Source organism: Anneissia japonica, unplaced genomic scaffold, assembly GCF_011630105.1.
Source record: "Anneissia japonica isolate Jap-2015-1 unplaced genomic scaffold, ASM1163010v1 scaffold1889_len2455224_cov183, whole genome shotgun sequence".
In the NCBI taxonomy this organism is placed as follows: domain Eukaryota; kingdom Metazoa; phylum Echinodermata; class Crinoidea; order Comatulida; family Comatulidae; genus Anneissia; species Anneissia japonica.
In genome coordinates this window covers 1,763,778-1,779,393 of record NW_022752980.1, presented here as the reverse complement: position 1 = coordinate 1,779,393, position 15,616 = coordinate 1,763,778, and the positions used below count along the sequence as shown (strand labels likewise).

At 32.4% G+C, this 15,616-nt stretch overlaps 2 protein-coding genes across 5 annotated transcripts in view; one reads left to right on the top strand and one right to left on the bottom strand.

Moving 5' to 3' along the window:
* LOC117122588 (secretory carrier-associated membrane protein 1-like) overlaps positions 1-10,129 on the top strand; it is a 28,510-nt gene extending 18,381 nt beyond the window's left edge. For both annotated transcript variants that reach the window (XM_033268219.1, XM_033268220.1), the window contains exons 8-9: positions 2,489-2,633; positions 4,457-10,129. In XM_033268219.1, the coding sequence (XP_033124110.1) occupies positions 2,489-2,633; positions 4,457-4,636 (325 nt within the window). In that variant the 3' untranslated portion in view covers positions 4,637-10,129. The remainder of the gene's footprint in view (positions 1-2,488; positions 2,634-4,456) is intronic.
* Positions 10,130-11,004: 875 nt separating this feature from the next.
* The window catches only part of LOC117122587 (zinc finger protein 474-like), a 10,171-nt gene continuing 5,559 nt past the window's right edge, over positions 11,005-15,616 (bottom strand). For all 3 annotated transcript variants that reach the window (XM_033268216.1, XM_033268218.1, XM_033268217.1), the window contains one exon: positions 11,005-14,071. In XM_033268216.1, coding sequence (XP_033124107.1) covers positions 13,929-14,071 — 143 coding nt within the window. In that variant the 3' untranslated portion in view covers positions 11,005-13,928. The remainder of the gene's footprint in view (positions 14,072-15,616) is intronic.

Sequence of the window (15,616 nt, the reverse complement as noted above, 5' to 3'; positions counted from 1 at the left end):
TTCTTCTGTGCCATATGATATATGTGTATTTCTTAATTATCTAGGCCAGTTTTACTTCATTGGAATTGATATAGAAATTGTCTATTTTACCATCAGACTCAATATCAGTGAAATAACAGAAGAGATATTATTGGGGTTGGTGATCATTTTCCAGAGATTGTTCATAAAGAACCTTTGTTGTGTAATTTTTGATGCAATAAAATTCTTCTGTCTCACACAGTGGGTTTATCAACGGCATCCGCGTCATCACTAATGCTGAAAATGCTGGGACAAAGGTCATCGGTGCTTTGATGATAGTAATGGGTGGCATATGGGCATTGCTTGCTGCTGTCAATGTTATATATTTGAAGAAGGTGATGAAAATCATCCATAGATCATTTGATAGTCATTCCTACACACATCATCAATTAGTATTGGATAGTTGCAATGATTTCATCATCATTAATGTAGTCATGTGACTCAATTTTGGTATCTGTCATCCGAAAGTCATTTTCTCTGCTATTTTACAACCTAGTTTACATAACATGCCAAGGATTAATTGCAGTTTATAAGTACTTCTGCCATTTTATAACCGTATTAAAGTCAGTACATCTCAGCATGTTGATGCATATTTTCAATCATTTGTGGCATCTGTATTTTAATCAGTGCACTCCATGAAACAGTTGCTGGTACAGGCCTCATGATATCACTTTTTGAGCATTTTACAACCCTGTTGAAAGTCTTTATATTTCATAATGTTCATCTGAAAAATCTTCATTTTGAAATTTTCTTTTACTGCCCATTTGCAACCTTCTTAAAATGGTCAGTGGTTGATGTAAGTTTCAGCCATTCAATAACTCCATTATTGTGATTTTTAAAGCCAATTGTAACCCACTTATGCCACAATGTATTCAAATTTTTTATTTATTTGCAACATTTAGCAGAAATTAGCCCAAAAACTATGTTCCTGCTCATTTGATGGCCTTCTCCATCACCATTGCTAGACTTTCCTCAGTGACTAACTTGTTCTGAATCTGGTTATTGGTCAAATAGTTGGCTTAGTTGACATTTTAGTAGGGTGGGTCTATTTCTTGAAATGTTAATATCCTGATGACCTCGCTATAGATTTTATATTTTTTAGCTGAAGTATTGTGTATTGTTATAAGCTGTAGTGCATTGAGACACAACAGCACACACTGTACAGTACCAGTAAAGTTTAATAGTGGGATAGCTAAATTTAATTAAAAACGTATTGCAAATTGTTTTAATAAAATTTGTTGTTATAATTTTTCTTCTGATCATTCTGCCACCATTGGTTTACCATCTATACGTTGTGAATGGCCCTGTTGGGTTTTCTAATAGCCCCTTGAGAGTAACAACAGTACTTTCCTTCAGTTCATGCTGCATTGCGAATAATTTAAACATTTTAATATTTTCAAATTTGTATGGTTCCTATGCTGATTGCTTTTGCTATTTTGTAACTTTGAACATAGATATATTTATTTCATGTATTTTACTCCAAATCAGTGGAGAAACAGCAGTTTAGTTTGTTTTTGTTTGTTTTTTGTTCCATCTCTGATTTTAGATCTGTTGTAATTTTTATTGTTTGTATTGTTATTGTTTTATTTGAAAAAATAAATGAAATGAAATTAGTTGATGCTGATATGCAAGTTTTTTAACAGTCATTTTCCGATTTTCACTAAACAGTGCTTAGAATCCAGATGGAAAAACTATTATCTTCAACTTGTTACCTGTCTTTCTGTTGATCAAGATTTACTCAATACTTGTCATTAATTTCATTTCTTATATTTCTCCTTTATTTACACCATTTTTAATTTAGCGGCTGGATAGTAACAATTCAAGTGTTATCTTCTGACAATGACAGCTTTGGCAAAGCCTCGCGCCTAGCCGTCGGTTTTATTATGATGGCCGTAGCTATACTTTTCACTGCTTTGGCTACGTTAAATCTTTTATACATCAAGAAGGTATTTCATCAAATTGTACTCTAACCAAAATGTTTTTTGTTTAAAAATATTACACATTTCTATCTTTGCATTTCCACGTTTACAAATGGTGTTAATAAAAACTGTCATTGTTACAACTGATTTCATGATATACCTCTTATTTTTCATAATAATCCATAAATATTTCAATAAATATAATTCATTAATAAACATAGTTTATGTAATTCATTTGTATATATGATATATTCCTATCACGTGCAATTTGTTATGCAGAATGTCTTTTCATCATGCATATGCTTATTGAGTGTTTATTACCATGACAGCATTATACATTTGCATTAGTTAAATGTTTGTTACCATGACAGTATTTATTGAAACCAACTTTTTGCAATTTTTGTTTTGCTCTAACCATTGTTTGCTTAACATTGCTGACACTTTCTTTTCATATCAACCCCGTCTTCTGCTCATACATATCTGTCATGTGTCGTATTACTACATCCGTATTGCTACATCCACACTTCTACATCCATATTGCTACATCCTAGCGGCTGGATCGTTTGCCTTAAAGTGTTATCCTATTCTGGAGGTAGTATGTCCAGTGCTCAGCGTATATCCATTGGAATTATAATGATGATAGTCGCAATCCTGTTTACCGCACTCGCTACATTAAATCTATTATTCCTTAAAAAGGTATGGCAAATATTGAAAGACAAAAACACAACACCATCAATCTTAATTTCAACTTAATTTAAACCTTCATTTTTTTTTAATTCTAAATTTGTCATAAAAAAAATCTTTTGGATAGAATAACATTCTGGTTTCTAAATTTAAGTTAATTATTGCCCTTAATGTAAAGAAACTTTGCAAATATTAGTAGATAAGTATATGGCAGCACTAAAAAATTAAATTACCACTAATTTGCACATTAATTTACAGCTTGACACATGCAACCAATAATGTTTATTTATTTATTTTTTTTTTTTTATATATATAATTTTACATGTTTGTTCATGACCAGGGGTTAATGGTAAATTTTAAATAATAATCATAATAGTCTAAATATTTAAATATATTAGAATGCCATTTGGTGTTTATGGTATTTAATTTCTAATTTCATTTACCTGGAGTCAGATCCTGTGACACTAGAACTGTGTCTAAAGACTGATGTAATTCCTCTCCTAAAATGTATGAAGAGATTTAGTTTATAGAGCATCGTTCAATCCTGTAATTGGCAAACGTAATTATTACTGTAGGACATGATTATTAAGTTTTTTTTTTACAATATGTCAATCAAAACTAAAATATTATATTATATAAAATTAAGTGTTGCTTGGTATTTAAGATGCTAGCTTTCCAATCCCAGCAGGGGCAGATCCAGTGATGTCTGGAAGGAGGGTCGACAGAGGGGCTGTTTGAGATATAACACCACCGTAGGGGATCCGGGGACATTCCGCTGCAAACTTTTGGGCAGTAAATTTTTTCTTTTTATTTCTTTCTTTCTTTTGTTTTTTTTTTTGTTTTTTAACTTTCCAAGGGGGTGGGGGTGCCAGAGCTGGCCTGCCCCCCCCCCTCTCCCCAAATCTGCCCCTGCTAATGGTGGCAGGTTCAAATTCTGTTGCTTCAGGGTTTATTCCGTTTTATATTTGGGTATAGAAATATTTTATTGACTGCTTATTTTCAAATTCATTAAATAATTTTAGCTGAGATAAATACGATTAGAACTCTAATGTGTACCGGGAAAATAAAAAGATTAAACATTTAACAGTTAATAATATAATGCCACATTATATCTGAAAATTGAACTTTTATATTCACAAGTCATATTATTTATAAAAATACATAGCAGTTAACACACTAATTGCTTTCAAATACAAGTGCATGTTTTGAAGCCAAAGTCTGCAGATTGGAATGTAAGAATGAGATCTAATGTATATCAGGATGTGATGAGTTGAATAGACATTGGTTTTATTGCTTCAGTAGTGAAGCATAGTCTATGCATAGATGTGCAATATAAGTTATTAATTGTAAATATTATTTTAGTAAAACTGTGGGTATGCCATTGGGTCTCCACCTTGCTTCAAGATTTTCAAGAGCTTTGTGCAAAATTTCATTCTTATTCTTTTATCAGAGTGTTCTCTCTATAAAACCGAAAGGTTTACTGATTAATCTCAGATAAGATAGTATATTACATACTTCAAGTATCGAAATACACGTCATCTTGTTGGGATTCAATATTTCGACATTAATTGTCATCATCAGAAATTCCCGTTGGTATAATTAATGTCCAAATATTGAATCCCAACACAATGCTGTGCATTTTTATACTTGGAGTATGTATTAATACTATCTTGTTCTCTCTATTATTAAAATAGCGAATATATGTAGTACATGTACTATTATATAATCTGCTAGACTTTGGCTTTAAAAATATAAAATTCCAATGCATTAAAAACGTAAAGCAGACCATACCGATCATTACTGACATGTCTTTACCACACTATATTTCCCCACAGGTACACTCGTTGTACCGAAGCACAGGTGCAAGTTTCCAGAAGGCTCAAGAAGAATTCGCTCATGGAGTCGTAACCAACCCAGGAGTTCAGACGGCAACCAAAGAAGCAGCAAAAGGTGCAGCTAGTGGTGTGGCTGCTGGTATGTTCTCTGGTGGCAGTACCAGCAATAACCAAATGTAATAATATATTCTAATATTCAGTTGGAAACATGAAACAGACTTATTTAGACCAAGAAATGGCAGTGTTGAAAACTGGGCTGTGTGTCAGGTCTGTACAGTTAGTGGTGGTGGTGGTTATACAGTATATAGAATACAAAGTAAATTCTTTTTCTCTTGTGGAGGTAATAAAATGATGATAATGAAAGTCTTGTGTATTCAAGTGAAATAGTTTCCAGACATTCATTTGGCATCTCCCCCACCCCCTCCCACAAACGTAGATTTTTACCATTGATTCACTAATAAGTAAAGGGGTGTATTATATATCGAGTATGGTGTTTGAAATTGTTGTATGTTTTTAATGTTGACTATTCTTCCCTTGTAAATTTAGACACACTTGAAACTGATATTCCAAAGAGAGGTTTTTGGTGTTAATTTGTGTTCTCTTGCATTTCTGGAAAGTTGAAAAATAGGTTTTTTTTGCAATTATGTTTCTGGTTTTAATTGAAAGCAATATTAGTCAAGGGTACTGCAGCTCTAATCTGTATACTTAAAATATTAGAGGGCTAACTGTAGAGTGTTGAACTGCCATGACATGATCCATTCATACAATCCTGGTTGGTGGCGCTCTGTGAGTATGTGGCCATTTTTGAAGTACACAAATGCTCCTTCACATCTCGGCTACATAGCATTGCAGTACTTGTATATCAATTCTGTATGTTATTTTCTGAGCATGTGTAGAGGAAACATTGATGTGCGTTTCTTGGGTGTATTAAACCGTGCACTCACTGTGGTCAACGGTTGTCGGCCGACGCGATTTTTTTTTTGATAATCTGTTCAGACTGCAACCGACAATCAGCAGACGGCCTCACGTGGTCTAGCGCTCACAGGGAGTGGAGTTGGATTTGATGTGCGACCGTCGCAAGACACAGCGAGTGCCCGGCCTTAGGGATACATAAGCTCATCACTTCCCTGTCAGTGTGGTACTGTCCATTGAAAACAAACTTCCGATTGGTTTACAACAAACACAGACTTATGGCAATAATGTCAAGTTGTATATCCAGAATTCTTTAGTTATTTCACCTCTTAATAAATTTAGAGCCCTTAATAAATGGATTTTGATTCAGGAAGAACAATTATCCATTTTTTAGGTAACTTTTCTGTATTATTTTTCTGTATTATTTTTTCTTTTCTATATTATTGTTAGGTTCGACCTCCATGTGTTATTAAAGAATGCAATGTGTATTTGATTATTCGGTTTGTAACCCTTACTATTTGTTTCATAATATAGATATCAAGATGAATTCATTTTTAAAATTAAGTTATGATTTCATAAATAAATTTGTGAGAATTATAGTTGAATTATCAACAAATGCTTATTCTGATCATTTGGATTAATGTTTTATTAGTAAATTATATTTCAAAAGAAATATGGGGTTTTTTTTGGAATCTCCTTTTACGTATATATTTAATGGTTTCTCCTAAGAGAATGCCATTTTATATTATATATATATAAATATATTTATATAATCTGTAGTAATATCGTTCATGCAATTACCTGTACATAGTAAAAATTCTGAATCCTATAGGATATTATGAGATTTAATCGGACAAAAAGAAATTATTTGTTGAAAATAGTACAAAATTATTTAATATTTCAGAGACACATAGCAACATCCTTTTATTTGACCTATCCAGTGTACTATAGATTTCAATATATTCCATTGGCCAATCTGTCAGTGTTGAACAACGTATTGATCGAAATGTACAATGTGATTGGTCAGTATATAACCGTCATTTGATTTTACTTTGTACTAAAGATTTGATTTGTTGATTTACTTTTTGTTTGCCAATGAACATTTAAAGCATGATACCAGTTCCTAATCTACAGAATATAAGTATCGGAATAAAAATAACAACGTATGTATGTATGTATGTTAGTTAAAAATGTTCATATTCTTGCTCATAATTTTTTGTTTGAGTTTTTGTTGTTAAGGCTTTATGTATTTAATGTATGTTTGGATTTGCACACTTTAAATACATCGCATCACATATCAAAGAAAATTTAACACTCTATTAAAGAAATGAGGATCTTTTTAGATTTATAAATGTGTACATACAATAAATACACTTAATTATATTGTATGTATACACTATAACGATAATTCATACATGTATTGTTTTTATTATGGTGTTTATTTAAATATATGTACTGTATATAGATGTAAGGATACCCGTGTGAATTAAGAAATTGTTATTATTGGTTTAACATTTATTATGTTGAAAGTATGAAAGTAAAAAAAAGAATTATTGTAATTTATTTCTATATCTGTAAATCAACAACCTGATTATTATTGGTAGTGACGGTTAAATATTGCTTATTGAGTACTGATAATTATTGATTAATTACTAGTGATTGATTTATTGATTATCAGTAATTTATTATTGATATTTAATTGCTAGTCATTTTGATTGAGTTCTAGTAATTAATTATCAGTAATTCATCATCAGTAATATAAATGACTTACTAATTAATTTTCAATAATTGATTATTAGTAATTGGTCATCATAAATCAACTATTACTGATTGAGCATTAATAAATGATTATTAAATTATTAATTGGTTATTATTGTTCAGTTATTGATAATTGATTATCAGCCATAGTTTATCTCAACTCTGTCCCATGTTTAAACCATTTTCTTTATAATATTTTAAACATAAAATATATGAAAGTATTAATAATGATAATTAGACTAAAGTAACTACTGAAAAGACAAGTAGTTAAAGTAAAGCTAAACAATCCAGATTGACCAAGTATATAGCATTCCATTTTACAGTTCAGTATGAAATAAAACTTGGTTATGTCTGGTGTTAATTTAATGTCCCAAAAGTAGATTGAGAATTCCAATAGAGTGTTAGCCCAATTTATCCCACCCACATGCCCCAGAGTTTCCCATGCTTCTGTGCACTTCCCCCTTCTCCTTTTACTCTGTTATCACAGGTATACCAGATTTATCTAAAGTAGACTTGTAGCTTGGTGGTTAAGATGTTCGGAGTCCAATCCTAGGGCCTTGTGTCCAATACCTGTTAAAACTAGGATATTATTTTTTCTCAACTCAAAAGATCACCTCTATTAATTCTACGCATAAAATTCTCACTGACTGGATTAGAATAATATCTGTTAATATAAAATTTATGAAAATCTCTTTCAAATTGGGGGTACTGTTTTTATTTTGGAGGTATGAACAAAAATAGCTCCAGGTTGTATTATAGTTAGTTTGTTTCTACTTAATTTGGCAAAAAATGTAATGAAAAGAATGAACTGGATTAAATATCAATTATATTCTTTACATCCAATTATACAAATTATTCAATTTGCATAATTAAAAAGCCCATTCGTGTCACAATCGATATATACATAAGTAATTTTATCTTGAAAATTTGATTCACTTTGCATGTTTACATTTGGTAATGGTTGACCGTCATTGTAAATTATATCTGGACAGATAATAATCATTAATATTATATATGGTATAATAATTGGTAATAGGCAAGTAATGGAACATTATAGGATCTGTAAGTTTAAGACTAATTAAAAAGAGACAAAATAATATACTTTGGACATACATTGTTTACCACAGTGTTTTATACAATAGATTAAATATTCCAGAATATTTTCATTGAACATTTATTATAACTTAAAATATGTGTTTATTTCTATTTCATTCCAAAGCTAACTAGAATAGTTTAAAACTACAACTAAAGTGTTAAACTTATTTGACATACACCTCAATAAAAAGGTCTGATCAACGTATATAGAAGACAAATAAAAAGAGATTAAAAGAGAGAAAAGGGGAAAACCGATAACTGTAATCTACACCATGCCTATGTATGCCATACACTAGGCAGAATTACTAGATCAAATTGGTTTAACCAAACAATGGACAAAATTACCCAACCTACTCTAATCTGTCCCAACATGCAGTGTGGTAAACAATCAATTTCATGAATACCTAGTAGTATAAGTAATTCCTAGACACACTTGTACAGTGATCATCTATCAAATTGTAACAATACTAATTTATATATGTAGAGCAAAAAACATCACAGTATAGGCCTGATTTATATAAGTTTGGGTAGACAATGTATTGTATTTTAGAGATGATAGTCACACAAATAGTTGGTAAGTCCCAGAAATGGTTGAAAACTTAAGAACTTCATCTGCCTCACCCTTTCCAATCTTTCCTTCCCGTATTACTTGCCTTCGTTCCCTGTCCCTCTTTCACTGCCCTCATCATATTCCCTCTTCCCTTGCCGTGTTCCCCTGTCCTATTCTCTTACCCTCTTAATGTCTGTGTTAATAAGTGAGGTTTTTTTTTCTTATTTCCTTGGTGGATAATGATACCTTGAGGATGTTTTATTTTGTGGTGAAATTTCTGGTTTATTGTATCCCCAGTTCGAAAGAGATCAAATCATAAATTATATATTTAAAATCTTAACACCACTTCAGATTTAATTGAAACTTCAATTTACATAATTAAAACATAATTGTACCTGCTATTACGTATTTCTTGAACAGTTTCATGTTATTGTTATAATATTTTATAGGCCTATTATTTAATTGTTCTTAAGCCTACAATTTTTATTATTATCAGTATTATACTATTGTTATTATTATTATTTTGTGGTTAATCTATTTTGGGTTCATTCCATACCACCTGTGGTTTAGTAATGTTAAATCATTCCCACCTTCGTGGTAGTAATTCTATGTTTCTACCGCTGTAGTAATTTAATGGTTCTACCTTATTAATTCTATCGTCCTACCTTCCATGATTATATCAATATAGAAATTCCATGCCTTTCCCCCAGCCCTGTATGTATCATTGATTTTACTCTGGTAATTTTATGGGCTCTTAATAAATGCATCCAAATAAAGGTTCAGTCCCTGAAATGAAATTGTGTAATAGTTCATGGTTTCACACCTTAGTTTATCCACTACTGCTGTTAACCAAGGAAAGAATTTTAAATTGATATTTAAAGTGGAGCCAGGCTTTCCACAAATATTGTATCAGAGTAATTAGTAGAATTGTGTTAATATATACAGTATATATAATAATCTAGTTGTCAAATCCCCATTTATAGCAGTCACTACGAACAGAGTTGTAAAATTAATCCGAAGTAATACATTGGCTAACCAAACAACCAGAAGCATATAAATAATGATGATAAATGGTATTGCCATAACAAATAATACAGTATACATGGCTTGGTACTGTTGTGGTTATAAATCATTGTATGTTATACATAATTATGGCAAATTCCTTGTTAATCTCTGGAAGTTAGGTAGTCATTTGTTGGACAAAGTATATCAGTTGTTACCCTAGCTTACCAATTTATGCGTTGCTTGAATATTAATGTAAATTTCTTTTCTCAGTTGCTATTAGAATCAATCTTTATTCTTTAAGTAACTCAGTGTTTTTAGTCTGAGAAATAAAGAATCATTTAACAGCTATGGAATAAGGTTCATGTGCATATATTTGTTGTGGTAGTGTACTAATAACTTCTTTATTCCCATCCAAATAGACAGGGGTCCACGACAGGGCTGGGTTAAAGAACTGTGGGGCCTGGGGCTGTAATTGCAAGTGGGCTAAAACATAAATCCAGATTTTCAGTGATTTTTCCTGGGGTTTGGGGCATATTTTTCCCCACTGTGGGCTGGGCTGGCCCACCCCCAAAATCCCCCAGTTACAGTAATCTTGCCCAGGTCCACGATTCTCAACAGGGTGGTCAACACCCCCTCAGCTGTACCATGTTTCAAAACTTTCCCTAAAATGGCATTTTCAAACAGCTTGGAAAAAGTCACATTTGGGAGATCTGGCTAAATAAGCTTTCTTAACAATTCAGATTTTATTGTTGTGCACATGGTGATGCCCACCATCACCGATTTCTCTGTGAAACAACTGATAAACATGTAAATATTATGAATTTGTGGAAGATGGGTAATTTTCTCAAAGATTCGTGTACGCTTGCGGGAGGCCCTCCCCACTTCCGGCCGACTCCTGTGATGTGGGGGACTTGGGACCCTTGAAACTAATGTTTTTTTATAGCAGTGTTTCCCAACTGGACCCCGGGGGTTTGTGCTGTCACTGCCTACAAATAAGCAGCTTATTGAGCAAAGGAGCTGATTCTTATCAGTATTACATCAATAGCTTCTGCCTCTACCTACTGTAGTACATTGTTCTGTAATGCTCTCCATAGATAACTTTGTTATTTTGGCATTTACATACTCGCATCAATTCACCATTAATGTTTAATTGCAAACAGCTCAACAAATTTTCAAAAACTTCCAACTCTTAAAAGTTGTGTTGCAAATAAAGACAATCAACTTGATCTCAATTTGTAAACATTTTATGCATTTATTTTCCTGTATACAGCCCAGCCTATGACATAGTCAATTTAATTACCGTATTAAAGATTACATAACTTATTGATTCAAACGCATATGTCATTACTGTATTCTATATCATTTTTTATATCGTTCTATTGTAATCAATAGTCTTGGTCTATATGTATTGACAGTGGTGTATAAGAGTATTGACGTGGGTGAGGGTCGATGGAAAGTGTGGGTGTGATAGCTTGCGCATTGTGTTGTTGAGTGGTGATTTGTAATTTTTCAGTCAAGGGAAACCTGGAGGGCAGTCTTATGCATCCCTATGCTGTTTTTAAGTGCGCATCTGTGTATTGGTGGTCCCAATAATGAGCAGCGGCTGAATGGACCACCCTAAAAAAAAAAATTGTTGAAATAACATTTACTAGATCTGTTTACTATTGTACAATTCATTATCATGTACATGTACAACACAATTTATAATGACAACTATGCTACAATAACATCTTGTATAAAAAAATATACATTTTTATCTACAATGATATATCTATATGGACCACAAAATAACAGTGTAATCTCCGTATATGCCTACATATAAAAATTACAGAATAATGGTAACAAATCCTGTCAAACTATACTTTAACTCGCACACATTTTTTTACTGAAATTTCAAAATTATATACTCTATGTCCATATGCACTTTAAAAATAGAATTTATTTTACACCAACCATGAGATACTTAACAGAAACATACAATGAAACAATGGAAAAAATAAACAGTGAACTTGCAGACTACCTTTTAGTCAAATAGAATAGTAAACAGATCTCTTGGTAAGGGCGCCATCGTGACAGCTATTTTATTTTATGCCGTGGCTAGAGGTACGCTACCGTATCTCACCAGCTTGACAACATCGTTCAAAAATCGCTCGCTGTGATCCTGCTTTCCTACTGAGTTCCTCACTGATGACGTCAGCCTCATAGAGCACAAAACCAGTTCATAGCAATTTGCCAAAAATGAATACAGTATTTAAATTTAAAATGCCACGACTACAGAACAATTACAGTACTGTAATGGCAATCTTCTATCGCATACCAGAAAGTAAACCAAGTGATTGTTAGTTACTCGAAGATACATTATATTACATAACACCTTTACTGTACAAAAGCAAAGACTATATGCTTACAGTATACAATAACAATGTGTTAGCTTTCGTAATTAATTTTACCTTTTCCTGATATAGTGTAACATTTGATCTGATCATTTATATGAAAGTTAGGTTTGAAACCATTAGTTATGTAACTTATAATTACAGTGTTATGGATAAAAATATAGTGCATTAAGTTTCCGTTAAAATTAATTTAGTATCTTCTTTATGTTTTGTAAGTTTATTTGTATTCTGGGTTATAATCACTAATATGATGGGTGCCGTTATAGGATTAACTCATATTCTCAAGATAGAAGTACTAAATGTTACTTTACCAGCTTCCTCTGCATTCAGCGAGCGATTTCACAAGTCTTTATTGACGGTGACGTCACACTGATGGCGCCATTTTATTGGATGATGCAATTTACCGTATCTTTAGCAAAACGGAAGTTAAGCTACGGTACTGAATCTCTAGCCATGGCATTGGTCGGCCTTTCTACAGGGCACTTTGAAATTTTCAAAGTTTAAAAAGTTTTTAATTAAATTAAGAGTTACATTGTTTTCACCACTGACGGCCGTGGTGAGACAAGAGTTTCAAGATACTACTGCCTTTCTGAATTTTCTAAAACAAAATTTAAAAAATACTAAATAATTCATTATAAGCCAGTATCTTTGTCATGAATAATGAGGGCACACAATTCAAACCTAACCTGAAGCGTAGGCAAGTTTGAGTTATTGCCCATAAAATATCCATTTTATAATAGTAATTAACTATTTGCACACATAATTTTATAGTTGATATAACTGTCATGTTTATTACTCAAAATAATATATACTCATTGTTGTTAATAATAAAATATATTTATAGTGGTTTGCTTTTGTGTGGGTGTGTATCAAGATCCAGTCATGCATGAAAGACAACAATAGAAGTTGAGCCTATATGAGCTAGCCAGTTGCTAGGAAACCATTCATGCTTAAGTTTATTAACATAATAAAAATATCTACACAGCTTATAGCCTGTCTCTGGTGAAAACTGGGGGGTTTTTTTTCATATTTTCTCTGACAGACTGAGACATGAGCCAAAAATATGAAGATTTTGACTAAAAAGCCTCAAATATTAGTTTGATGTTTAAAAAGACCAATTTTTCAAGCTTTAATAAATGCCTTATCACCCTGTGGTAACAATTTTACCGAACACAATGTACATCGGGAATTATTGTTTGCAAACAACCCGTAGAGAAACATTTCTGACCGACCAAACCCAAGCCTACAGAGATCTATAAAATGCCAAATAATTTTCATCAATTAATTAATTATTGGCGCAAGTTTTTTTTTATTATTATTTTCATTATTATTATCAATTGTACCAACCCCTTCCCCTTTACTTCCTTACAAAATGGTTCATGCTCCATTCCATCATTGTCATTGGAAAAAATTTGACCAGTTTCCCTGGATCTATAAGACCCTGAACCTGGGATACCTGCTGGCCCCATCTTGTAACTGTCAGACCCCTGTTGCTTTGCTTCACCCCTGATTTATATCCTTGAGCCACCTCTGCCTCATCAACAATAAAATATTATTTATATTATTATTATTGTTATTATTATCAATAGTACTAACAATAAAATAGTATTAACAATACAATTGCCATGTTATGTTGCCATAGAGATGCAGATGCATTTCTGTTGCCATAGAAATACAGATGCATTATGTATGAGACTTCCAGCTAGGTGACTATTATCTTGCAGTGTTGTACTCACAATTCCATCTTGATCATTTAAAATTACGTCTTTGGTTTACACGATCTTTGGTGTACAAGTAACCTATCTGGTAAAAACGTCCGCCCACAGTGACATGGTACAAGAGCCTTCTGCGATGCTTCCCACGATGCTTGATTCATCATTGCTAGATCGTACTTTCCATTACCTAAAGAAAAAACAAATAAACAAATGTTCCATTATTGCTATTAACACTTTTCTGTGGAGTCTTTATAGTGTACTGTTCAAAGTTAACAGAAATTAATCATTAGTTTTAGATTATAATCAGGGTTATAGCTAGAGAAAATGGATGATATTTATGATTACACTGGATAAATTGAACACTGATTGCATACTGTACTGCAGGTCTGATGTATAATTGTAAAATCTTTCTTTACTAAAAAAATATATATAATAAATTTATCTTTAATTCTTTCCACATTCAGCAGGACCCCAACTGGGAGGGGTGCCCCAAAGAGGGGTCAGATTTCCCCAACGAAAGCAAAGTGGGCGTGGTCGAGCTTCTAAAATGTTTCTAAAGTGGTCCAGGGGACGAAGCCCCAAAAATTTTGACAATTTAGGGGGTTCAAAGGCTCATTTAATCGAATTTGGAGTCTACTAATAATGTAGAAAATACATATAATTTGTTTTCCTCCCAGACGAATTGTGCTTTTTCTCCCCGATTGATGATTTCCAGTTGGCGGTGACAGTGTAATGGTGTAACCAAATACTTCCATTGTAAATATATAGACACCTGAGATGATTAATGCAAGATTGCCTGATGCTCATTATACCTTGTACAGTAACAGCTTATGAATACTACTAGAAATTGCAAATTGCAAGTGAAGTGCTGCGAAATACAACTGAATATATGTTCTTCGAACAAAATTATTTATGCGAGTCAAGTGAAAATAATGAATAATAAAAATATAACAAATAATACGAGACACTACCCATTGTCTATATTAGAACACTTCTCATTGGGTAACAAAGTCGTAATTTTTCATTTTTGTCAAAAAGTGTCTATAATGGTGAATTATGGTTTAGGTTTTTTTTAAATAAAGTTTCAAAAATGTCTATGTATGTGGAAAATGTAGTTGATTACCAAAGGTTACAATTTTTATTTTGAAGACTGCATGGTCTAGGAAGTACGGAAGCACCTAAGTGCCATTCGACTTGACGACTTGTCAAGATAATTTATGTCGTCAAGTCGACATGATATACGTATCATGTCGACATGGCGAGATAGATTATCTTGACAAGTCGACATAGTAAAAATTGTATGTTGTCATGGCGAGATAGATTATCTTGACAAGTCGACATAATACATATTGTATGTTGTCTTGGTGAGAGATTATCTTGACAAGTCGACATTATAAAAATTGTATGTTGTCATGGCGAGATAAATTATCTTGACAAGTCGACATAAGATAAATTATCTCGCCATGATAACATACAATTTTTAGTATGTCGACTTGTCAAGATAACCTATCTCGCCATGACAACATAACATTTTTACTATGATAACCTATCTTGCCATGACAACATACAATTTTTACTATGTCAACTTGTCAAGATAATCTATCTCGCCATGACAACATACAACTTTTATTATGTCGACTTGTCAAGATAACATATCTCGCCATGACAACATACAATTTTTACTATGTCGACATGTCAAGATAATCTATCTCGCCATGACAACATACAACTT